The 25,174-nt window shown below is 37.6% G+C and overlaps 1 protein-coding gene across 1 annotated transcript in view; it reads left to right on the top strand.

Annotated features, from left to right (window-relative positions):
- LOC124709080 (AT-rich interactive domain-containing protein 2) overlaps positions 1-25,174 on the top strand; it is a 336,130-nt gene that overhangs the window by 274,521 nt on the left and 36,435 nt on the right. Inside the window, exons 20-23 of the mRNA XM_047240727.1 lie at positions 1,263-1,529; positions 2,883-3,487; positions 13,412-13,571; positions 22,948-23,112. Of these exons, the coding sequence (XP_047096683.1) occupies positions 1,263-1,529; positions 2,883-3,487; positions 13,412-13,571; positions 22,948-23,112 (1,197 nt within the window). The remainder of the gene's footprint in view (positions 1-1,262; positions 1,530-2,882; positions 3,488-13,411; positions 13,572-22,947; positions 23,113-25,174) is intronic.

The following is a 25,174-nucleotide window of genomic DNA, read 5'->3' as shown; positions in this document are numbered from 1 at the left end:
GATTATCTTACTAATGCGGCATTCTCTAGCAGCAATAGTGCCAGATTGTACTGGTCATGCACATTTACTTGGCTCGCACTCTGATCGTTAGAAGTCATCTGTTTACGCTTGTTGCCAACCTGAGTTGTGACAATAAGTAACCATTGTGAATATAGATTTATCAGTGTGTAGTGCTGTGTGTTGTGATTTTTAAAGTTATATAAAGAAATAAGGGACAAGGCCATCAACTTTTTTGCCACTTCTGTGGTCCATTAACCCATTACACATTCATTTCTTTTACGAGCTATAAGCTGACAGTTCTGGGAGGAGGTGGTGGAGCTTGTCTCACAGCCTAGTTGCTACAAGCCAATCAGAAGGTCCCACTCCCAGCATCGTCTGCTAAGGGGCCAAGTAAAAGTGTGCGATCATTAATTCATCTGGAGGCAGGACTTCGGCAGTATATCAGACCGCACATAAACATTAGTTAGTTGGTTTTTCCTCTTGATTGTCTTATTATTATTTGTATTGATCCGTCATCTGTTGTCTCTTTGTTTCTGTGCCAATTCCTTGTTTTGAGGACTGGCTCTAGTCCCCATCCTTCCATTACACCTCCTTTCCAGCCCTCCCTTCCTTTTTCTGCTAATGATACTAAACTTGACAACAGAGTGAAACTCTTTCTCTGTGACAATGGTTTATTTCTAGTATTTGGAGGGGGAAGAAACTGTGAACAGAAAAGTTTATTAAAAACATCATACCTCATGATAAGTGGTTTGGTAATTATCTGATAGCTATGTGATTTAACAGTGATTATCAATTTTATTATTAATGTCATTCATTCGTAGAATTCTGCAGATGAGTCCATTATTGTTTCTATTTATTTGCTTATTACAGCCCCTGAATCATGTTACTTAACAATCATTTTGAAGTGTCCATCTGAGATGTAACTTTGTATTATTTACTAATGTATTCTATGAAACCTTGCCAAATTCTTTATTGCTAACAGTTTTATGGCAGTTGACATGATTTGGTACAGTTGTGATTTTACAACAAATTGGTTCAGCTATCCCAATGATCCATATCTGTTTTAATCAAAACTGTGTTCTGTGTGGGAATTGCATGAAATTTTGTAAAAATTAGTTGAAGTTTTGCATCTTAGCTAGTGACATTGAATAGCTATGGAGCTAACTTTACTATGTAGAAAGAGAAGAATTTTAACAGTTCCAAATGTAACTATATTTTACACATGATACTGTAACATAGCTAACAAGCAAACATTGATACAGGTGGTACTGCAGCAAGCAGGTGGTAGTCAGCTGATTCTGAGCCCAGGTAGCGTGAGTGGTGTTGGGGGACAGTACCTTCAGGCAGGCCAGGCATATGTTGTGCCCCAGACAGCTTTGGTTCAAGGTCAAGGACAGACTGTGCTGGTGGCACAGACAGCACAGCAGCAGGGTACTGGCACCAAGACCATAATCATCCTGCAACCACAGACATCTTCCCCAGCACCAGGAAACTCCCAGGGCCAGATACCTCTCCAGCAGCATCAAAAGGTATTCATTTAGCCTTCAAGATGTTTTATGTTCCATGTCAACAGGATGACAAAAATAATGTGGAAAAATTATGAATCGTGTCCACATTTCCAGTTTCTACATCACACAACATGTAAGGGATTATACAGCGGTGACAACCATGTAACACAATAGTTGTATATCACCACCAGATGATTACATTTAACCCCAAACAGCACTGTGTTAATTTTGAGATGACTTCGTGATTGTAAATTTTCAATGCAGAAGCTGTTACCGTACTGACAGCAGTCACTTACATTGCTGGCTTTTCTGGAAGGCTTTTGTGATTTGTGATTGATAAATCCATTGTATTGTTAGCTCCTGTCCATAGAAATGTGCAAATGTCCAAAACATAAATAGAGGTCACAGAACTGCTCATTGGTTGTCACCTTACAGAAAATAAGTACAGAATTCTGTTAAGGACTATTGAAATCCAAAGAGAAGATACAGGCTCTACAGTAATTGAAACCCATAAACGCAATATGGCATGATTTGTGTTTCAGTTCTTGGGGCAAATATGTTGTTGATTGGTCATGCAAAGATAGTTGTTTTTCGTTGTGAGACAGCACAATGTCTGTGTGAACTCATGAATATTATTTTTTAGACTGTGTGCCAGTGAGGATTTGTTTCCCTACATTACAGTTATTGAAGAAACGTGGAAATCCAAGCCCAGTTAGCCTTTTTGAGTTACATGCATTTTTTTTATTTTGTCTCACTATAAAAACGTTAGTTGTTTACATCACTATATCCGAATGGTGGAGACAAGCCATAATTTTTCAAACAGTGTTCCTATAAAGGAAGCTGGTACACTCTGTGGAAACATGTTTGGGCACAAAACAGTAATTGTATTTTGTAGGTGAACCTCTAACAATATATTTTGTTTATGCTCTTCACGGGTATGCTGCCGGATATGATCGTCTTCACTACACGATATTTTGGGGATCCATCTGGCCGCCATCTTCAGGTGCGATCGCCGAGTATGCAGTACACAGTTCCGGCGTGATTGTGTACTCGGCGATCGCACCTGAAGATGGTGGCCAGATGGATCGCCGAAATATTGTATAGTGAAGGATCATATCGGGCAGAATTCACGTGAAGAGCATCAACATATAATATGCCGGGAAAATCTAAGGAATCACAATATATCTTTATGTTGTAACAGGACAGATTTACTGAGACCAAATTGCTAGTTTTGTGTCATATATGGAATTTTCTACTTTTTTTCCCATCAAAAGTCCTGTGCACAAAGATTAAGAATTCATTATGTGTTGTGTAAAATATTTTCATTCTTTGTCACAATGAATGAGTTGGTCTTCCATTTTCTTGTTGGTACAGGTGATGGTTACTCCCCAGGGGCAGCCTGTAGTGGTGACACAGGTGCCACGGCCTGCACCACAGCCACCTCCTGCACTGGTGCCATCTTCAACAGCTACTTCGTTGTCTCCTCCTCCAGTCCGGCCAGCATCTCAACCTGTTCACAGACCTGCCCCAGCCCTAACACCGTCCAGTACTGCTGGTGCTATTCCTGTAACAACTGTGGTGAGGGCAAGGACATCACCACCAGTCTCCGTCCCTCGTCCTCCTTTCCAGCAAACAGTTTCTACCACAGTTCGTCCCAGCCTTGCCCCAAGCTCTCAAGTTGCAGCAAAGGTAGTAGAATCGCGGACACCTCAGGTGCAGTCGGTTCAGCCCACTGCAAACAACACCAGTTCTGGAGGAGGATCGAACATAATTGAAATGGTTCGACCTCATACGCCCTCACCTTCTCCTTCTCCATCCCTTCCTCCTTTGGCACAGACTTCTACTGTAATGACACAAGCCAGGTCAGTTGTCAGTGTCAACAGCACAATGACAACTCCATCAAATGCTCCACAGAAGCCATTGGGTGTTCCTACTGTTGATGCATCTCAGTTCCTCTGTGAGTGGAGAGGGTGCATGAGGTGAGACATATTCATAAACTTGTTTTCTTTGGCTTTTGTAGTAAATTGCAGCCGCTATTTTATAGAGTTTTTATCATAATTTAGTGAACAGTAAAATTTTCTAATGCTGGCATGATGGTTGTTCATTGAACAATTTAGTTTACTTGTTATAGGAATAAGTGGACACAATTTTTGGCTTGAAGATGTTGAATCTTTGTAAAATTTGTTTACAACTGGGCAGTGCCACAATCTTGTCGTGTAATTTTAATTGCAAGCACTTAACCTTGAGATGTATAATGCTTTAGACATCCATGTTGTTGTGTAATCTTGGGGCAGAGTATAAGTATTACGTTGTTGCATGAATCCTTAGCATTTTTGTTTTGCATGTTGGTATTCTGGTTGCTATGGGTTTATTTATCAATTATCATTTCTTATTTGTAACTCACTGTTACTATTTGAGTATTGTCATTTTGTCATTTGGAGACAGGGAGCGAAGCTATAGAGGCTTGAAAGTGGAGTGGTCGAGTGAAGGAATTTGAACTCTCAGACCTATTCTTCTGTTTGAATGATGGGTGACAGCAGTGGAGAAAACAGGAAACATTTGCGCTGTGTATGGGAATAATGCCATTGGACAGAGCATGGCAAGAAAATGGTTTTCATTATTTAAGGAGGATCGTTTTTACATCAGTTCAAACACATTAATCTACAATAATGCACGTTAGTGTACTCGAGAACTGGCAAATATGGTGAACAGAGTCCTTCCCCATCATGTGATATTTTCATGCAGTGCAGAAGATTCAGAAATGGGGAGTATGCGTACTGCGTGCTCTTAAGTCAAAACCACAAAAAACAATGGGTGGCCATATGTGCATCTCCGCTTGTTCGTCCTCAGTTGGCTTGTGAACAACACCAACCATTCCTATCCTGAATTGTTACTGGTGATGAGAAATGACGTCTTTATATTAACATAAGGGAAAGCAAGGAATGGTTGTGCCAAACAAAGCTGCAACTCCTCATAAAAAAAGACCTGCGTGCATCCACAAAATGTAATATTACGTATCTGGTGGGACAGTGGTGGTGCTGGTGTACTACAAATTGCTTTCCCAGGTGTAACCATCACTGCTGACATTTATTGTCAACAACTGAGATATCTTGCAGACACAGTCTAAGACCAATGATCAGTAAGACTGCGTGAAGTGATGCTACTCCATGATAACGCTCGCTTGCATTTTGCTACACTGGAGTTGAGGTAGGAAGTCATTCCATACCCACCTTATTCATCTGTTCTTGCACCCTCAGTTTTCACCTTTTATGCTCTCTGTCAAACAACTGTGAAAAGAACTTGCTCTCCGGATGAAAATGGCCCCATCAAATTTTTCACCTCAAACCACGTGATTTCCACAGTCGCAGTATCGAAAAGTTACCCCAGCGTTGTAAGACCCTGTAAATACTGATGGAGAATATGTTATTGATGATTGAAGTATCTGTTATGTTTATTAAACTTATCAAAGCATGCTAAGAACTTGTGCACCAACTTGTCTGATACAGACAGACCTGCCAAATAATTTGATGATAAACTTCCATTCTCCCTTCCAAGTCTTTTTTGGTATTTCTTCCTGTCTTCATTTGAACAAAAACCTTGTTCTCAAAGTTTTTATGAGGGTAATCCCAAAAGTAAGGCCTCCTATTTTTAAAAAAAAATAAGTAAATAGATCTGTTTATTTCTACAATGGTTTACATCAGTTTACAGCTTGAACATTGAGCTATTTTTCCACATAATCACCATTTCTGTGGATGCATTTTTGTAGATGCTGTGGCAGTTTTTGTATGCCCATGTCATACCAGCTCACCGCCATGCTGTTCAGAAAGTTATGAACCTCTTCTTTCACCTCGTCATCAAAGCTGAATCGCTGGGACCACAATTAACGTTGACAGGTACTGTGAGACTTTGAAAAAACTCAAACAGGCAATTCCGAACTGGAGAAGAGGAATGTTAAGCAAGGCTGTACACATTCTCCATGACAACACTTGCCCACACATCGCTCGGCAAACCATTGCTCTCTTGCAGCAGTTTCAGTGGAATGTAATCACCCACCCACCCTATAGTCCTGACTTGGTGCCCAGTGACTATCACCTGTTCCCTAGGTTAAAAGAACATTTGGCCAGAAAGCGATTCAGCTTGGATGACAATGTGAAAGAAGAGGTTCATAGCTTTCTGAACAGCATGGCGGTGAGCTGGAATGACATGGGCATACAAAAACTGCCACGGTGTCTTTGTAGACATTGACAGAAATGGTGATTAAGTCAAAAAATAGCTAAACGTTCAAGCTGTAAACTGATGTAAACCATTGTAGAAATAAACAAATCTATGTATTTATAAAAAAGTAGGAGACCTTACTTTGGGATTACCCTCGTACTTGGGTTGGTGGTATCTACCTTCTTATTCTCCCAAAATCTCTTTATGAATTGACTGTCTTTTTTTACTTCCATTCTTATTACCATTTCTTATAAGTTTTCCAATTTTGTTTCTCCATGAACACTTGTTTCACTGACTGTTAATAGATTCCTATGATGTCTTCTGAATGATTATTTTCCTGTAGCCTTTCTAGTAACTTCTGTTTGCCAATTAATTATAACCTCCTTGGTAATAAGTATTTTGAATAACTTTGAGGTCCGTAGTACATTCTGTAAATATGTACTGATAATGTACAGTTTTCCTCTTCGCCCAGATTACATTTCCTTGTGTGTGGAGCTACATATTTCCCTAATCATTTTCAGTTCTTGCTTGTCAGTTTCTGCTAATGAAATATAGTTAGGGGTGCAAATAGAGCTTCCATCAAAACAACTGCCTTGGTAATGTTGTAATTCTACATTGTGGGGCATAGTCATTGGAGTGGTTCCATGTTAGTTGAAAGGCTTTCAGAGCCTTTGTGTATCTTTTGAGTGTTTCCTGTAAATAATAATAATAATAATAATAATAATAATAATAATAATAATAATAATACTCGAAGTAACACACATGTTAGATATAGAAGAAAAATTTCAGCTGACATATATAGAATACAAAGACACAAATACAGACATTAGACCATTCTTGCATAGACCGCCAAATAACCCACAAGTCGAAACAACAATAAAAACTATCAACCCAATCATACACAACAAAATAAATGAAAACACAACTATGGAAGAGTTACAACTACTGGTTTATATAGGAGCACTCACTACACTAAATATACACACTAGGCAGAGATCAGAACCAACCAACACACAGAAGAAACTCACAAAACCAGCATGGCAACACAGGCTACAGATCAGAATAGAAAAACTGAGAAAAGACATTGGACAGCTAACACAATTTATACGAAATGAAATATCATACAAAAAACGAAAAAGGTTAGGTAAAATCTCACAACAAGAAGCGATAGAGCAATTAGATGAAAAGAAGCAGAAATTACAAGCATTGGCCAAACGACTTAGAAGATACAGAAAAAGTGAAAATAGAAGGAAACAAAACCAAACATTCAACACAAACCAAAAGAAATTTTACCAGACAATAGATAACACACACATTAAAATAGACAATCCACCAAACATAACAGACATGGAACACTTCTGGAGCAACATATGGTCAAACCCAGTACAACATAACAGGCATGCACGGTGGATACAAGCAGAAACAGATACATACAAGATGATACCACAAATGCCTGAAGTGATAATTTTGCATCATGAAGTCACCCAAGCAATTAATTCTACTCACAATTGGAAAGCCCCTGGAAAAGATAAAATAGCAAATTTCTGGCTAAAGAAGTTCACCTCAACACATTCACATCTAACTAAATTATTTAACATTATATATAAAAACAAAGATGAGGTGACTTACCGAACGAAAGCGCTGGCAGGTCGATAGACACACAAACATACACACAAAATTCAAGCTTTCGCAACAAACTGTTGCCTCATCAGGAAAGAGGGAAGGAGAGGGGAAGACGAAAGGAAGTGGGTTTTAAGGGAGAGGGTAAGGAGTCATTCCAATCCCGGGAGCGGAAAGACTTACCTTAGGGGGAAAAAAGGACAGGTATACACTCGCACACACGCACATATCCATCCACCCATACAGACACCCATACAGACACAAGCAGACACAGCAAACCCAGCTAAACATCGCTCCATAACATGCCTACCAACAATATACAAAATATTAACTTCAGTCATTACACAGAAATTAATGACACATACAACACAGAACAAAATTATAAATGAAGAACAAAAAGGCTGTTGCAAAGGAGCACGAGGATTTAAAGAGCAACTGATAATAGATGCAGAGGTGACATATCAAGCTAAAACTAAACAAAGGTCGCTACACTACGCATACATTGATTACCAAAAAGCTTTTGATAGTGTACCCCACTCACGGTTACTACAAATATTGGAAATATACAAAGTAGATCCTAAATTGATACAGTTCCTAAACATAGTAATGAAAAATTGGAAAACCACACTTAATATCCAAACAAATTCAAATAATATCACATCACAGCCAATACAGATTAAGCGTGGAATATACCAAGGAGACTCATTAAGTCCTTTCTGGTTCTGCCTTGCTCTGAACCCACTATCCAACATGCTAAATAATACAAATTATGGATACAATATTACTGGAACATACCCACACAAAATCACACATTTGCTATACACGGATGATCTAAAACTACTGGCAGCAACAAATCCACAACTCAATCAATTACTAAAGATAACAGAAGTATTCAGCAATGATATAAATATGGCTTTTGGAACAGACAAATGTAAGAAAAATAGCATAGTCAAGGGAAAACACACTAAACAAGAAGATTACATATTGGATAACCACAGCGACTGCGTAGAAGCGATGGAAAAAACAGATGCCTATAAATATCTAGGATACAGACAAAAAATAGGAATAGATAATACAAATATTAAAGAAGAACTAAAAGAAAAATATAGACAAAGACTAACAAAAATACTGAAAACAGAATTGACAGCAAGAAACAAGACAAAAGCTATAAATACTTATGCTATACCAATATTGACCTACTCATTTGGAGTAGTGAAATGGAGTAACACAGACCTAGAAGCACTCAATACACGTACACGATCACAATGCCACAAATATAGAATACATCACATACATTCAACAACAGAAAGATTCACATTAAGCAGAAAGGAAAGAGGAAGGGGATTTATTGACATAAAAAACCTACATTATGGACAGGTAGACAATTTAAGAAAGTTCTTTCTAGAACGAGCAGAAACTAGCAAAATACACAAAGCAACCACTCATATAAAGACATCGGCTACACCACTGCAATTTCATAACCACTTCTACAACCCTTTAGATCACATAACATCAACAGATACGAAGAAAGTAAATTGGAAGAAGAAAACACTACATGGCAAGCACCCATATCATCTAACATAGCCACACATCGATCAAGATGCATCCAACACATGGCTAAGAAAAGGCAATATATACAGTGAGACGGAAGGATTCATGATTGCAATACAGGATCAAACAATAAACACCAGATATTACAGCAAGCATATTATTAAACATCCCAATACCACGACAGATAAATGCAGACTTTGCAAATAACATATAGAAACAGTAGATCACATCACAATCGGATGTACAATACTAGCAAATACAGAATCCCCAGGAGACATGACAATGTAGCAAAAATAATACATCAACAACTTGCCATACAACATAAACTAATAAAACAACATGATCCCACATACAAGTATGCACCAGAAAATGTACTGGAGAATGGTGAATACAAATTATACTGGAACAGAACCATTATAACAGATAAAACAACACCACATAACAAACCTGACATCATACTCACCAATAAAAAGAAGAAATTAACACAACTAATCGAAATATCCATACCCAATACAACTAATATACAGAAGAAAACAGGAGAAAAAATTGAAAAATACATCCAACTGGCTGAGGAAGTCAAGGACATGTGGCATCAGGATAAAGTTGTCATCATACCAATTATACTATCAACTACAGGAGTCATACCACACAATATCCGCCAGTACATCAACGCAATACAGCTACATCCAAATGTGTATATACAACTACAGAAATCTGTAATTATTGATACATGTTAAATTACCCGAAAGTTCCTAAATGCAATGTAACATATCCCGTACAGTTAAAAGGAAGTCACGCTTGGTCAAGGTCCACGTCACTTTCCATTTTTAACCAGACATAATGTCTGAGAAAGGAAAGAAATAATAATAATAATAATTGTAAATAGTTTTCATGGGTTTGTCACTGGATGACATGCAAATTCCACAATATTTCCTCCTCCATCTTCATAAAAGAATACATTGTTTGTTGTCGTGTTGAGTCCTTGAACATGAACATGTTTTAACTCAAGTTTTTTCATCCCCCCCCCCCCAAAATATATGTATATGGATTTTATGTGGCTTAGGAACACATTGGCATCAGATTTTGTTGGTGCTTATATTACATATATATTTTACTGTATGTCTTGAGGATAGATTGATACTCCACATATAGAGGAGACATTGAGTCGCAGAGAGGGTATACAGCTATGAGAGTTGTGGTTGTGCTTGTGTGAATGTTTGTGTGTTTTCTGCTTTAGAAGAAGCCTTTTGGCCAAAAGCTTAAATGTATAGCAGTCTTTTTGTTGTGTCTGTCTGTAGATGAATATCTCATCTATACAGTGATTAGCAATAAGTCCTTCCCCTAATATTGTCATTATTCCATCCTGCATTTTCCATTGTTTGATTTGATTTGATTTATTTTGTTATATTCTAAAGGTGGCAGGGGTAAAATACAGGGAGCGAAAGGCTATTTACAATTTGTACAGAAACCAGATGGCAGTTATAAAAGTCGGGGGGCATGAAAGGGAAGCAGTGGTTGGGAAGGGAGTAAGACAGGGTTGTAGCCTCTCCCCGATGTTGTTCAATCTGTATATTGAGCAAGCAGTAAAGGAAACAAAAGAAAAATTCGGAGTAGGTATTAAAATTCATGGAGAAGAAATAAAAACTTTGAGGTTCGCCGATGACATTGTAATTCTGTCAGAGACAGCAAAGGACTTGCAAGAGCAGTTGAATGGAATGGACAGTGTCTTGAAAGGGGGATATAAGATGAACATCAACAAAAGCAAAACAAGGATAATGGAATGTAGTCTAATTAAGTCGGGTGATGCTGAGGGAATTAGATTAGGAAATGAGGCACTTAAAGTAGTAAAGGAGTTTTGCTATTTGGGGAGCAAAATAACTGATGATGGTCGAAGTAGAGAGGATATAAAATGTAGGCTGGCAATGGCAAGGAAAGCGTTTCTGAAGAAGAGAAATTTGTTAACATCCAGTATTGATTTAAGTGTCAGGAAGTCATTTCTGAAAGTATTCGTATGGAGTGTAGCCATGTATGGAAGTGAAACATGGACGATAAATAGTTTGGACAAGAAGAGAATAGAAGCTTTCGAAATGTGGTGCTACAGAAGAATGCTGAAGATTAGATGGGTAGATCACATAACTAATGAGGAAGTATTGAATAGGATTGGGGAGAAGAGAAGTTTGTGGCACAACTTGACCAGAAGAAGGGATCGGTTGGTAGGACATGTTCTGAGGCATCAAGGGATCACCAATTTAGTATTGGAGGGCAGCGTGGAGGGTAAAAATCGTAGAGGGAGACCAAGAGATGAATATGCTAAGCAGATTCAGACGGATGTAGGTTGCAGTAGGTACTGGGAGATGAAAAAGCTTGCTCATGATAGAGTTGCATGGAGAGCTGCATCAAACCAGTCTCAGGACTGAAGACCACAACAACAACAACATTGTGTGTGCCATGTGATTGCCAGCAGTAATCGGCCACAAGCCTATTTTAATACGGCATGTCGTCTGTAACACAGGAATGTTATGACAGAGTCTAAGAATTTTTGTAGAAAATACAACCCCTAAACTATCTACTCCAATAAGCATCGATAAAAGGCGTGTGCCGCTAACTTACAAGAATGCACAGTTAAGAAGTTATATTCTAAACAGAAATTCACTTCAGGCATTGCCCTGTATTTTCTTCTTCTTCTTCTTCTTCTTCAGTAGTGCCACATCCCTTGGTGAGCCTTGGCTTCCTCAACAATCTTCCACCTACTGGTGAGATCCACTATTATGTCATCAGTCCATCTTCTGCTAGGTCTCCCTTTTCGCCTGGCTGAATGGATCGTGCCTTTCATAATTTTCTTTGGAATTCCATCCTCTGCTGTTCTCTCAGTGTGTCTTAGCCATCATATTAGCTGTGATTTCACAAATTTTAGTATGTCCCTACCTTGTATTTAACTCTTGTAATTCAACATTGTACCGTATTCTCCACCCTTCTTCCTCCCTTACTGGGCCATGGATTTTATGTAGTATTTTCTGCTCAAAGGTTCTTAGTGTATTTTTATCATGTTCTGTCAATGTCCATACGTCTGACACGTATGTGATAACTGGGCGGAATAGGGAGTTACATATTAACAACTCTGTTTTTCTTGTAACAAGGCTATTTCTGAAAAGTTTCATATTTGCAAAGTAAGATCTGTTCGCTGCTTGTATCCTTCCCTTATAGCCTTTCTGATACTGTTATCATTTGTTTTTAGGGCTCCCAAGTAGTTAAAAGAGGACACTCCTTTGCAGCATTTCCCATTGCTGTTTGGGTCTTTAGGAGTTCTTCTGGTCTCATATTGTGACATTACCATATATTTTCATCGGGTTACCTTCCATTATGAAAGTTGGTGCACTCAGCAACTGTGGTATTATTTATAAATTATAGAATGCAGCAATTAGCTGTCCTTTTTTTTTTTTATAGGTTTTATTTGGCAAATCCAGTAGTATTCAAAGAACTGTGACTGACGCCCAAACAACATGGAACTGACGTGTATCGAGACTAGAAAATAGTGCTTTGATAATGGCTAGGCAGTAGCCGAAATCTGGATTTGCCAGATAAAACCTACCAAAAAAAAAAAAAAAAGGGGGGGGGGGCGACTGATTGCTGCACTCTATAATTTATAAAACACTGTATATTTCGTTTAGTTTTCATTTATTGTGAGACCAGTTTTAATAAGGCTTCTGTTTCCATTGCCCGGTATGTTTCTTGGAGTGTATTGATATTTCTTCCTACTATAGCAATATCATCAGCACGTGCACATATGTGGCTAGTTTTCATAAATATGGTACCTCTTTTGTTGATTTTATTTATACACTATGCAGGGCTATATTGAATAGGACAGTGGAGAGAGACTGTCACCCTGCTTCACACCTTTATTAAAGTCAAAGCTTTCATTTGTTCTGCTAAGGACCTTTAGTTTTGCTCTTGTCTCTGTCATTGTCATTTTGATTAGTCTTATTAATTTAGCACATATACCAACTTCTTCCAGCACTGTGTATAGTTCTTGACGATTGAAGCTGTCAAAAGCTTGTTTGAAGTCAGGAAATGCAGATCTATATCATATTCATAGAACTTTTCCATCATTTGTCGTATCACAAATATTTGACAAGCTGTTTCTCTGTCTGGTTGAAAGCCACACTGATAGTCCACTAGTATGTCTTATGCACCTCTGTATGCTTTCATTTAATATACTTGTGAAGATCCTGGATTTTTAGCTGAAAGCCACAAAATAAATTTTGATGTAAACGTTGTTACAGAAAGCATTTCTTCTGTACAGTACAGTGACAGAAAGTGTACCCACATACCATTATTGGTAGTTATGACACAAAAAATTATAAGCCAGGGAAACAAAAATTTTGTTGCTCTTGTGTTAATTTTTTACTCTTCTAAGCAGCCTGCTAACAATAATTTCTATAGCTTTATAACTTTAATGTCATTAAATGTAAAACACATTTCCTAAAAGCCTTGTTATTTTTTTGTCTTTGTATTTGCAGGAGTTTCAAGTCTGCCAACCAAGTATACATGCATGCATGTGAGGCACACTGTCCAAAGGGCAGTGAAGAAATTCAGTGCTTGTGGGAGCGTTGTGATGCCATGAAAAGGAAGCGCTTTTCACTAATGACTCATTTATATGACAGGCATTGCAATGCAGAGGTAATAATTGTTCTTATTATTCCATCAGTTAAATAGGGACATATTTTGTTACTCACATTTTATTGTTTGAATTTTACGAAAATACACCTTAAGAATCTTTTTAGTTTTTTATTTATGAATAAATCTGAATGTATTCACGCCTGTTAACTTGAGTCCAACATCATAACCAAAATATTTTCAATATTGGTAGTATTTTTAGCAAGATGTGTTGAAATTAGAGTTTTTGGTGCCACATTGTCTGTACTTATGCTGAAGATGATTTTCATTCAGAGCGGGAGGGAGTGGGGAAATATGCAAAGAGAACTGAAAGTTTGAATACACATGGGAAAACCCATAAATAAATAATAGGGTAATACTTTGTATCCCTGTGTTAGTGAACACAATTTTTTTCCCATAATTTTGCTTTTACACTAATTCTCTTACCATGTTTACTTGTTTAAAATGTCTCACACCTTTCACTTGAATATTAGTCAGAAAAATTACTGCTTCCACAGTTATTTTGAAGATGCCAAACCACATTGTAACTGCTAGCAGCTTTATCTGCTTTTTAATTAATTGTTTTTAGATGAAACAGCATTACTTTCATGTAGATTTACAACTATGACAAGACTGCTTAGCAATATTGTGACCAGTGGTAGAACAACGAAGAAACACTATCTGGATTCCTCACTACAGTTTTCATTATGATTACCTATTGTGATCTTGTAATAGTGCTGTAAAGCTCAGTTAAACCAAAAAATAGAGGATACAACAGTGTTAAATTCATCTTAAATCTAAAGATACTCAAAACAGGTAGCCTAATTACAAAATGAATTTTTTTCATTATTATTGTGATACGTCTACACTGCACCAAGTAGTTTTTATTTCTGTTTTCCATTATATTTTGCAATTAAAGTCATACTCAGTTTTTTAAGAAGGCCAATATTTCATTTGAGATACAGTGACAAAGACTTTCTGTTTTAAGATGTGAAAAACTGCCAAGAGCAAATGAACTTAAATTGCAAGTGTGTAGCAGAAGATGGAAAGCTATAACAAACCAGTCTTCAAACTGAAGACCACCGCAGCAGCAGCAACAGCAACAAGCATCTGATTGTGAAAACTCGTTACATTTGAAAAATAAACTGAACAATGTGCTTCAATGCCTAAGACACTGGACCCACATCTCGGAGGAGTGTGCTTACAAACCCTTTCTAGTTAACAAGATTTTGATTTCCAGTTGGTTCCCTAAATTACTGATAGTAAATCGAGGACATTTTGTTCAAAATGGGTGTCTAAGCATCACCACCATCACACTCTCCGCCTTTTAAAGGCTATGTAAGCCTTGTCTTTGCAACCATTCTTTATTCTGTGCCATACTCTTCGTTTCTTCGTAATGTGTACTTTTTATTACATTCAACAGATCTCCTGTTTTCTCTTGGATTGAAGTTTTTCACCAGAATTTTTCTTCTGGTACAGTTGTTACCGTATTTACTTGAATCTAAATCACACTTTTTTCCGGTTTTTGTAATCCAAAAAACTGCCTGCAGCTTAGAATCGAGTGCAAAGTAAGCAGAAGTTCTGAAAAATGTTGGTAGATGCCGCCACAACTAACTTCTGCCGTCGAATATATGTAGCGCTACACAGGCATGCTTTGCAGGCACAAAGATAAATACTGGAGCCAAAACCTCTGCGTCAGTAAATAAATTAAAAATAAAAAAGTGGAAGATTAGCTTTTTTTCTCTGCTCGGAGTTTCGACCATTGCATTTTCATACATTATCCAACGAAGTAAATACAAATTCCTTATTGTTCATCTTTGAATGTGGCAGGATTTCAATGTACTATGAAAATCCGACTGGCAAGACTGTTTGGGATGTTTGTCAATATGGCCAACTCTACGTTCTGAATTTTTTCCTACCTGTGAGAAGAGATGGTTGCTAATAGGAACTTTTATGAATTGTGAATCACATGCAGTATTTTTGTAAGCTCGGTAGCGCGCACAAAAGCAAGCCATGTTGTGAGCGGCGGCAGGTCGTAAACACTCATCAGAATGCGACAAACGATGCATGACACAGTACAATAATGTATTTTCAGCTTAGAGTGACGTAACCACCTATAACAAAGAGAACGGCACTTATCAGATCAAAGAAAAATAAACAATCAATTCAAATCAGACGAAGCACGTGAAAAAGGAAGGGTGCCCATATAAATACGGATGGAGCGCCTGACGCATAGCAAAGCTTAACTGCTAAGCTTACGACTCGAACCAAACTACTGTAGCTGTATCATCATTCATTCAACCTAAATTGTGTTTCATATTACAATGGACCAACTTTGTTTCAATTTGGAGGTGCGGCCTAAAACTTTTTTCTCCCCTTGAATTTAGAGTCTCAAATTTCAGGTGCGGCTTAGATTCGGGAAAATTTTTTTTTTCCTTGATTTCGAGTCTCATTTATCAGGTGCAGCTTAGATTCGAGTGTGGCTTAGATTCGAGTAAATATGGTAAATGCTTATTATGGTTAAATGAATCTCCTATCCAAAAATTTAAGTTTTCCTTTATTGTATAGTTGCCAGGAGGTTCCTGGCTCCTTTGATCATTGATTTCTTTGAATACGTCTTCACAGGATTTTAATTTTGTCCAGCTGATTCTGCTTAGTCATCTCCAAAGCTACATTTCCATTGCTTGTAAGCACTTTTTGTCTCTCTTCAATTAGAGTCCAGCTATCACCAATTCTTTGTTCGATTTCTTGTTGTCTTCCACAATTGAGGTGCCTAAATAACAAAAATTTTCAACTCTTTCTTCTTCCAGTTTTGATGCCAGTAGTCATCATTTTTATTTACTTGCTGTCTTGATTTTTTTTTTCCTTTTAATTTTTACATAAATTTAATTTCAAACTTTTTCGTAATTGCTACAAATTCGGGAAGTGTAATCTGTGTGTGTCTCTCACTTTCACCTACTAAGGAAACATCATCCAAAAATCTTAACCAATGAATGGAAATTTTGTTTACTTTAAACTCCACGTTTTCCTCTTCAAAATCTTCACAGATTTTTTGATGAAAACTTTAAGCAGATAAGGTGGCAATGAGCATACTCTTACTACTCCTTTTCTGTTTTTAGCTTTACATTACTGTCCATTAAGCTGTATATATTGGAGGGCTGGTGAACATGAAGAATTTATGTAGTTGTCAGAGTGACATAAGATGAAATGAGAGTTGTATGTTCAGGGCATCCAGTGAACCTTGAAATCTTGAAAACCTGGGAAAGGCCAGGAATTTTCAAAATCAGGAGAAAAAAAACAGGAAAAAACCTTAAATTTTCTTTAAAAACCTTGATTTTTTTAAAAAAAATTCAATACAGTACCCGTATTGATATATTATCAGTTTAAACCGTGTGCATAGTGAGTAGAAGAAAAAGTGTGGTGACTCCCCGCCCGTTAACACAGGCAGCATAGGACGAGTGGCGTGCGACTCAAGTTCTAACGATTTTGCTTTATCTGAAGGTGTGTTTCGCTATCGTCTGTGCTTATTTTGTGTGTGTTTATGGTGTTGTGAGTGAGCGTTGAAGAGTTGAAGTCTGTGGTGAATAAGTGGTGTTTAGGGATATAGTTATTTGTATTTGAAGACCGATAAAAAATGCCGACTTGTTTCGTTCCAGCGTGCAGATCTAGCTACCCAGAAAGTAAAGCTAAACATAGTTCTAACTCAAAATTGTTTCACGTGTGATTCACATTTCTGTGAGGAACTTATTATAAAAGCTGATGTGTTTATCATCGAGGGTAAACAAGTTAAAATTCCAAGACAAAGGTGTTCTCTAAAACCAGGGGCAGTTCCTCATTTATTTCAAAATGTACTGAAACATCTATCGAAAATATTGCACAAAAGAAAACCACCGCCAGTAAAACACTCACAAAAGAGTAGCTGCTGTAAAGAAAACGTTCAGCGAGAAGTTCTGATGTTTCCCAGTGTTTCATCTGTCGAGGAAACTGTTTGGAAGGTACCAGATGCAGCATTCATTTCACTAAAGAGAACATTAAAGTGTAAGAAGCTGGAAGTTGTGCAGTTACGTAATAAACGAAGAACAGCGAATGCAGAAATCCATCTACTGCGAAAGCAGCTTTCAGACGAAAAGTATAAGACAGCTCAGTCAAATCTCCTGGATCATTCCGAACTGAGTAAGAAACAGAAAATAAAAATAGGCACTATGATAAAGAAATGACAATTAAAAAGCACTAAGGGAATGCGGTATGATGATGAGTTTCTTCTGGACAGCTCTTAAAAATTAAGTTGCCCAAAGGATACAGACATTGTTTGAAGCATGGTTTGTTGCCACTTCCTTCTGAAGCACATCTTCAAAATTTAGTAAAGGGTCTCAAATGCTCGTATGGAATCAATACACGCGCTGTGGAGGCCATTAAGAATTATTTTCAGAAAGAACAAGATGAAAACAAACGCATAGGTGTGCTGATTTTTGATGAAATTAAGCTCCAAGAAGAACTGCAATTTGATAACAATTCCCTGAAAGTTGATGGTTCCGTCAATTTAGGAGCGTATACTCGATACAACTGTAAGAATAAACTTGCCAATCATGCTCTCGTGTTCATGTTTGTTCCTCCGTTGCATAACTGGATCCAACCTGTTGTTGTGTATGCAGGTCGCCCATTCAACTCCAGGAGACGTCGTCTTGCACAGATACTAATTCAAGTGATTATCCATGTAAAAAAATGTAACTTGCCTTATATCAAATCCTGTTGACGAAACCAGAAGAGTTTGGGCATTTTCAGACACTGTTCACGCAATAAAGTGTGTAAGAAATAATTTCTGTGATAAAACTGAAGTCCTTTTTAACGATGAGATCGTCAACTATAATTTTTATTGCAGTGTCTGTCAAGAAGATAATTTCCCAGGATTTGCCGGATTAAAAGTTTGCCACAAGTTAACTTCCACCCACTTGAACTCGACGTCATTTCAGTGAATGAATGAATGTAAGATTAGCCCTGCAGTTATTCAGTAACTCAGTAGCCAGTGGCATAAAACTCTTCAGGGAAATTAAAGCAACAAGATTCAAAGGCAGTGAATCAACGGAATCATTCACTAGGTTTATGAATAATGTAGTGGACACACTTAATCCTTCGTTTCCTAAGGATGCATTGTACAAAAACTCAGAGGTTCACAAAACAATAATAAAATGAAAAAGCATTCTCGCCGATAAAAATAACAGCTTTGTTTCCGAATAAACTCTCCAGTCACTAAGAGTAACCATTGAAAGTACATTAGAGATATCTGAATATTTTTGAGAAAAAGGTTTCAGCTATGTCTTACTGCAAAATTTAATCAGGACCCACTTGAACGTCATTTCGGTATCGTAAGGTCTCTGAGTTGTAATGATCACCCGTCAGTAACAGACTTCTTGAGCTTGCACGTTACAGTGCGTGTACATTTCTGTAAAACTAGCCCTATGTTCCTGTGGAAACTGCGAACATAAATGTGAATTTTCATTGACGTCATATGTATGCCAAATGCGGACTTTAGCCAGTCATTTGCAGCAAAAGAACAGAGACAGAGTTCTGGAAATGGAAGATGTAATTTTAAAAAATGCTGTGTGTTCCTCATAACTTCACAAAGGCTCATCCGAATCCACAACATATGCCAAAGAGTCTTGAAAGCACCACAGGAAAGGAATGTTTAGTTTATCATCTGACAGGTTACGTGGTGCATCAAGCAAGAAAAGCTGTAAAATGCCATAAGTGTTTGTACCTTCTAAGTGGAAATTTGTCTGACATCCCATTCTCTTTACTTACATCTATTAGAGATTACGGCTCTTCTACAGAAAAGACGTTGCTCACATATCCATCGAAAGGCATCTTCAATGTTCTTATGCAGAACTCCGTGAGGACAGTTTATGGGGCAACCTTTTTTTATGATTGCCTCAATAGTTTGGACCACATAAGTGTTGAAATATCTAACGTTGGATGTTCTGAAGATCATGTGTTGGAGATGATTCCCAAGCTGATCCTTCATTATATGAAATGCTGGTTTTTCGCTGGCATTAAACAAATTCGGAAGGGGTTGAGGTCTTCAAAAACTTCCAAGACTGCCCAGAATGTATCCAAACTAGCTGACAATTGATGTCTACTGAGGTAAGTTAATTAAATCCATCTACTTTTCATATGATTACATAAATTTTATGAATGAATAAGCTCGTGTGCAGCATTTGGCGTAATAACGTATTTCCGTGGGTCACAAGCGGAGCAACTGACATCCCGTGGTGGAACTTATGAACTAGCGGAGATGGCACACTTTTTCTTCTACTTGCTATGCCGTGTGTGGTATTTCAAATAGCAGTCGAATATTCAAAGGGTAGTCTACATATTATACACATAATACCCGTTGATGATCCAGTGTTTGCACAGTGATTCGTAACTGTTTTATACTCGTCGAACTGTCACATGAGGCGGGGATCCTAGGAAGCTGATTGGTGCTACCGTGTGAGAGGGGGGAGAGACACGAGAACTCATTGCTTCTGGCGTAAAGTACAGATCTGCTACTGCGGTAGAAATACATGAAAGAAATTAGTTTCCTAATAGCATTTTATAGAGACATTCATATCCAGTTCAGTAAAGTGTCCGAAATTATGTTAAGCCTGTTGTAATACTTACTATATCAACTAAAGTAATCAATTTTTGTTCCCTTTCAACTCTTCTGCCAGGAGGAGGAGCCACTGGCTTCAAAAGCTTGCACAAGTAAAACTTTTTTTTATAATATATGTGTGTTGTTCTGCCACTGCTTTGTGAGTAGGTTTTTTACTATATCATCTGTTAGATTGTTGTAGTTGGCAGCAGTCAAAAACAAGACATCACAGCCATGAAGAGTAATGACATATATTGATACGTATCGGGCAGATCTGTGGTGCTGAACGACTGTTTGATGGCGACAGACTGACATAATATTGTGAATGGAGAAGTTAAAGCTAGCCGTCAGCTTTACCGTGGAGTAATCTGCAATTTTGTGTCTATAAATCTGCGGCTTGTGAATGCTTGCTTAGCCATTTTGTCAAGTGGAGCGGCAATAACCTTGAGTAGCAATGAAATTAAATCAAGACTTGTAACACTATTATTCAAACAGGAGGAGACAAATGACATTTTAGACATTTATGATTGTTTTATTTTGCAGCATTTATACAATTATCAGTATTAAGTAATTATTCACTTTCTTAAAATACATCCTCTGCTGTTTGCTTTTTCGTCCGTTGGCAACATTACATGACCTTTATGATAATTATTCTCGCTTCACCCTGTGTTGATGGTGTTATGGATGTGGATGGGCCAGAAGTAGCTTCTTTATTCATTATTTTTCCACTTGCACACCTGCACGGATCAAGTTGAAAGAAGTGACTGTTCACTGTATAATGGCTACTTACTACAATGCCATATACTGTTGGACCACATTGCTGAGCAGTAGTTCCAAGCAGCAAGTCAGTTCAATCTGAATCTGGCTACAAGAAGTGCACTGAAAATAATTAAGGAGGTATCTAAACAGGAAATATTGTTGCTAAGAGAAAAAACGCAAACATGCATTACTGGCGTAGTAGAGATCACCTTTCAAATACAAGTTAACGTGTGTGATTTCTTGCTTGAATCCAGAAATCGCAGTAAACCAGGAAGTAGATCAAAAATGATTGACAATATGTCTTGAAATTTTAGTATCGGATGGAAGAATGTCTGGTTCAAAGGCAGACCATGTCATACTTGAATTTGTGGAGAGCTGCAGAGGAAAAAGAATTGAAGACAAGATTAAATGCTACAAGATAAGTGAAAATAGTCTCGATAAATTCTGGGTTAATATGGTCAGATTATCTTCAAATTCATGTCCAAATTCTAGATTTTTTTTGTAAATTATTTTAATAATCCTACGTGGAAATATTTCTGTCGAGCAAGGTTTTTCTGTAAACTCCTGAATTATAGTTGAAAATCAAACAGAAAAAAAGCCTTATTGCTCATAGATACATATATGACACAGCCCAGGATGCAAATGGAATTGACTATTTCAACATTGACAAAATTCTTCTACACTGTTTTTGCAATGCACATATTTTGTACGAAGACGATATGAAACTTAAGGCGAAGGAAGGTGAAAGGAAAAGAAGGGGCGATTATTGAACAAATGAAAGCAAGTTGGGGGGGGGGGAATAGAAAATTTAAAGGAATGATTTATTCATTTTTACCATGACAAATTTCTACAGTTTGTTCCCTGTAGTCAGTGAGTTACCTTGTATATCTGTTTGTAAAAACAGGATTCGTAATTTTTTATTTTTTTTTACTGCCTGTAAATCAACATACAGTATTTAACATTTTAAAGATATTTTAATTTGTGTGTGTGATTTACACTACTAAAGAAATAACTTGTACTTAATTAAGCATATTCTGTTATATCAGTATAGAGGTTTGAAAAAAGGATGTTTTAGTCTCAGTTTTAATAAAAAAGTAAAACAGAAAAAAATTGTCTTGAAAGCCCTTGATAAAACCTTGAATTTGAAAATGTTCAATTGCTAGACACCCTGACAACCTGTGCTGTTTAAATGGGGAGTTGATTTTTTTATTTAACGATTTAGTACTAGGGCCTTCAGGGACACAATACCTACATGGAACTACATGAAATTACATTTGTTGTGCGACAGTAACTGATTCTTATAGTTCCTCAGCCACTTCTCACACTCTCCTACTGATAATTCTGTGAAACGTTCACTTAAATCAGTGCACTAAAGGTACCAAAAGATATGAAACTTAGCTAGCTTTGGCACAGAGAAGACAAATGAATCAATGCAGAAAGAAGAAAATTGACAGACGTAATGCCTGTTTAGGCACTACCCACTGACAGATGGTAGTAAAGTTATTTAATATGTTATTGTGTGTCGATTTCATTAATACTCTAGCCTGCAACAAGTAATCACAGTAAAAGGTCATTTTAGTATATGGGCACGGATGGAACCATTTGTGGAAGCTCATCACACTGACTTTAAGGCATGTAGTATCATTAAGCTTTAGTCCCCAGAAGCTGTTGCTCCAGCAGCAGCATAATTGAAAGATCTTTGGTACTGAGGATGTTGTTGTGAGCTGTGTGCAGCTTTGGTTAAGAGATGTGCTAAATTGCATGACATGAGTGTGTGATCAACTTTGCCAGTAACTGATGATGTTTACAAATACAAGTTGATAAACTGCTTGAAGAAGTTTGGTGTGTCACTCAACAAGTTTCGTTCCTTAGTAGGAATTTGATCAGAGTGTGGGGGGAGGAGGGGTTGATATTTATTGCTTGTTATTAAAAGTTTTACTCTCACTAGATTTCTTGCTACGTATTAACTTTACCAGATAAAAACGGATTTCTTTTATGTGTTGTGTGTACTAGGTGCTTCGTATGATGGCAGTTCGGCGGCGGCAACTATCACAGAGTGGTCGCAGTGAGATTCCACCCCCACAACCACCGCCTCCTCATCCTGGTTATGCCCCAAATGCAGCTTTTCATGCAATCAAGAGACATGCTCTTGAGTTTGTGAACCCCAAGGAGATGATGGTAAAGTTCTTATGTTTAATATTATAAAAATTCTTTAATTATGTAATATCTTTTACAATAGAAAATGCAGTGGATACTAAAAATTTTTGATGTGTTCTCGTGAATTCTGAGTATTCCCTCTTGTTTTGATATTAGATTGTCCTTATGTAAGATGTTCCTTATGTGTATGGGTATATTTGTATTTGCATTTACAGGAATCTGTTCCTAAAACAGATTGTCACATTTTGACTGATGCACTCCAACAGGGTTGTGATTGCTCTGTGAAAAAATATTGTTACAATAATTTCAATTGCTAGTATAATGATTTCAAAAATCTGGAAGAGTTGTGGTCTGTTTGTGTATGTTGGCCACCTCATTAGTTACTTGATGTACCTGTTTAATCTTTAGCAGTCCTTTGCAACACCACCTTTCAAAAACTTCTTTCCACTTTTTGCCTGAGCTGTTTACTGCTCATGTTTCATTTCTGTACAAGGCTACAGTCCAGACAAATACCTTCAGAGAAGACAGGAAACATTTAATTTATATCCGGTATTAACAAAATTCTATTTTTCAGAAATGCTTTTCATGCTATTGGCAGTCTGTATATTATATCCTGTCATTTTTGACTATCGGCAGTTATTTTGCTGCCTAAATGACAGAACTCTTCTACTACTTTTTAGTGTCTCATTTTCTAATCTTAGTTCCCTCAGCATCACCTGATTTAATTTAACACATTCCATTAGCCTTGTTTTGCTTTTGTTAACATTCACTTGTAATCCCTCTTCAAGAAACTGCAGCTGATCTTCCAAGTCATTTTCCAACTCCGAAATAATTACATTGTCATCAACAATCCTGAATTTTCTCTCCCTCTGTGAACTTTCTGAATTTCTCCTTGATTTCCTTTGCTGTTTGGTTTTTTACTGCTGCTCCTTTGCTATGTCCTTCAACTCTTGTAACAGCAGTCTGGTTTTTGGACCAGTTGTAGATAACTTTTAACTCTGTAAGTTCATCCCTGTCTCCTTCAGAATTTCAGATGTTGTGAAAAGCTTTCCATGCAAATGCTCTAAACGTAGATTTGCCTTTCCTTATCCATGGAACTGAATGGGGAACTCAGCAAGTCTCTCCACTGGAACTGTAGGGTCTGCAAAAAAGACAAGATAATCAATCACTGAATAGGAGGCAAAGATTTGTGGCCTTAAGCCTGAATTAGAAAACACAAATTTGAACTGGATAGGATGAAGGGGGAAAAAGATTATGGGAACAGTTTGAAGGGGGTATAAGATTGCATGAGGCGGGTAAAGGCAAAATGAGAAGCTGAGTGAAAGGGGAACAGATTTTCAACTTCATCTACATTTGAGCATACAATACTGAATAAATTTGACTTGTTACCTGAAGCAGGAGGTGAAGCGTCTTGTCCAGCTGTAAGTCACAATTGGATACAGCAGACTTCTAGCAGAGAAGCAAGTGTAGGTTGGCCCCAAAAGATAGTAGGAAGAAAAGTGTGTTGCTGTTAAGCAATAGCCGTGGAAGGGGTGAAGGCCAGATGGTACAGAGCAAATAAGGAACAGGGTTCCAGGTCACAAGTATTGTGAAGCCAAGTGATAGCCTTAGCCGGGTGACAGAGGACATAGTGAATTTGTTCAAATATTTAGATAAAGAGGATCAGGTCGGTGGAGTGGGGGGCAGCCTGGCTAGGGACAGTAATTTCAGCATTAGGGATGACCTGGATGAAATGGGAGTAGCAACTAAACACACAAATGTGAGTTCCGTGGAGATCCTACAGCACTATGGCCAGCTCTGTATTAACACTGCTGTGAGGCATTTGAACACATTGGAGCAGGTTGCTGCTGACTGAAATGAAATCTCATACGAGTACAATGCCTGTTGCTACAGTTGGAAGATGGATATATAAAAGACACAGCCTACACCTAAATAGGAGAGGAAAAGGCAGAGTGGCTCAGCTTCATGCAGAAAATGTACAGGATGGGATGTTGGATTTCACTCACCAAATTTTACGTATATTGAATAACAAAATAGCACTGGTTGGTATTTTCTGCAACTTACCTAACACACTTGACTGTGT

Source organism: Schistocerca piceifrons, chromosome 7 (genome assembly GCF_021461385.2).
Source record: "Schistocerca piceifrons isolate TAMUIC-IGC-003096 chromosome 7, iqSchPice1.1, whole genome shotgun sequence".
NCBI classification, from domain to species: Eukaryota; Metazoa; Arthropoda; class Insecta; order Orthoptera; family Acrididae; genus Schistocerca; species Schistocerca piceifrons.
Note: the sequence above shows the minus strand (reverse complement) of the source record. Positions and strands in the feature narration are given on the sequence as shown.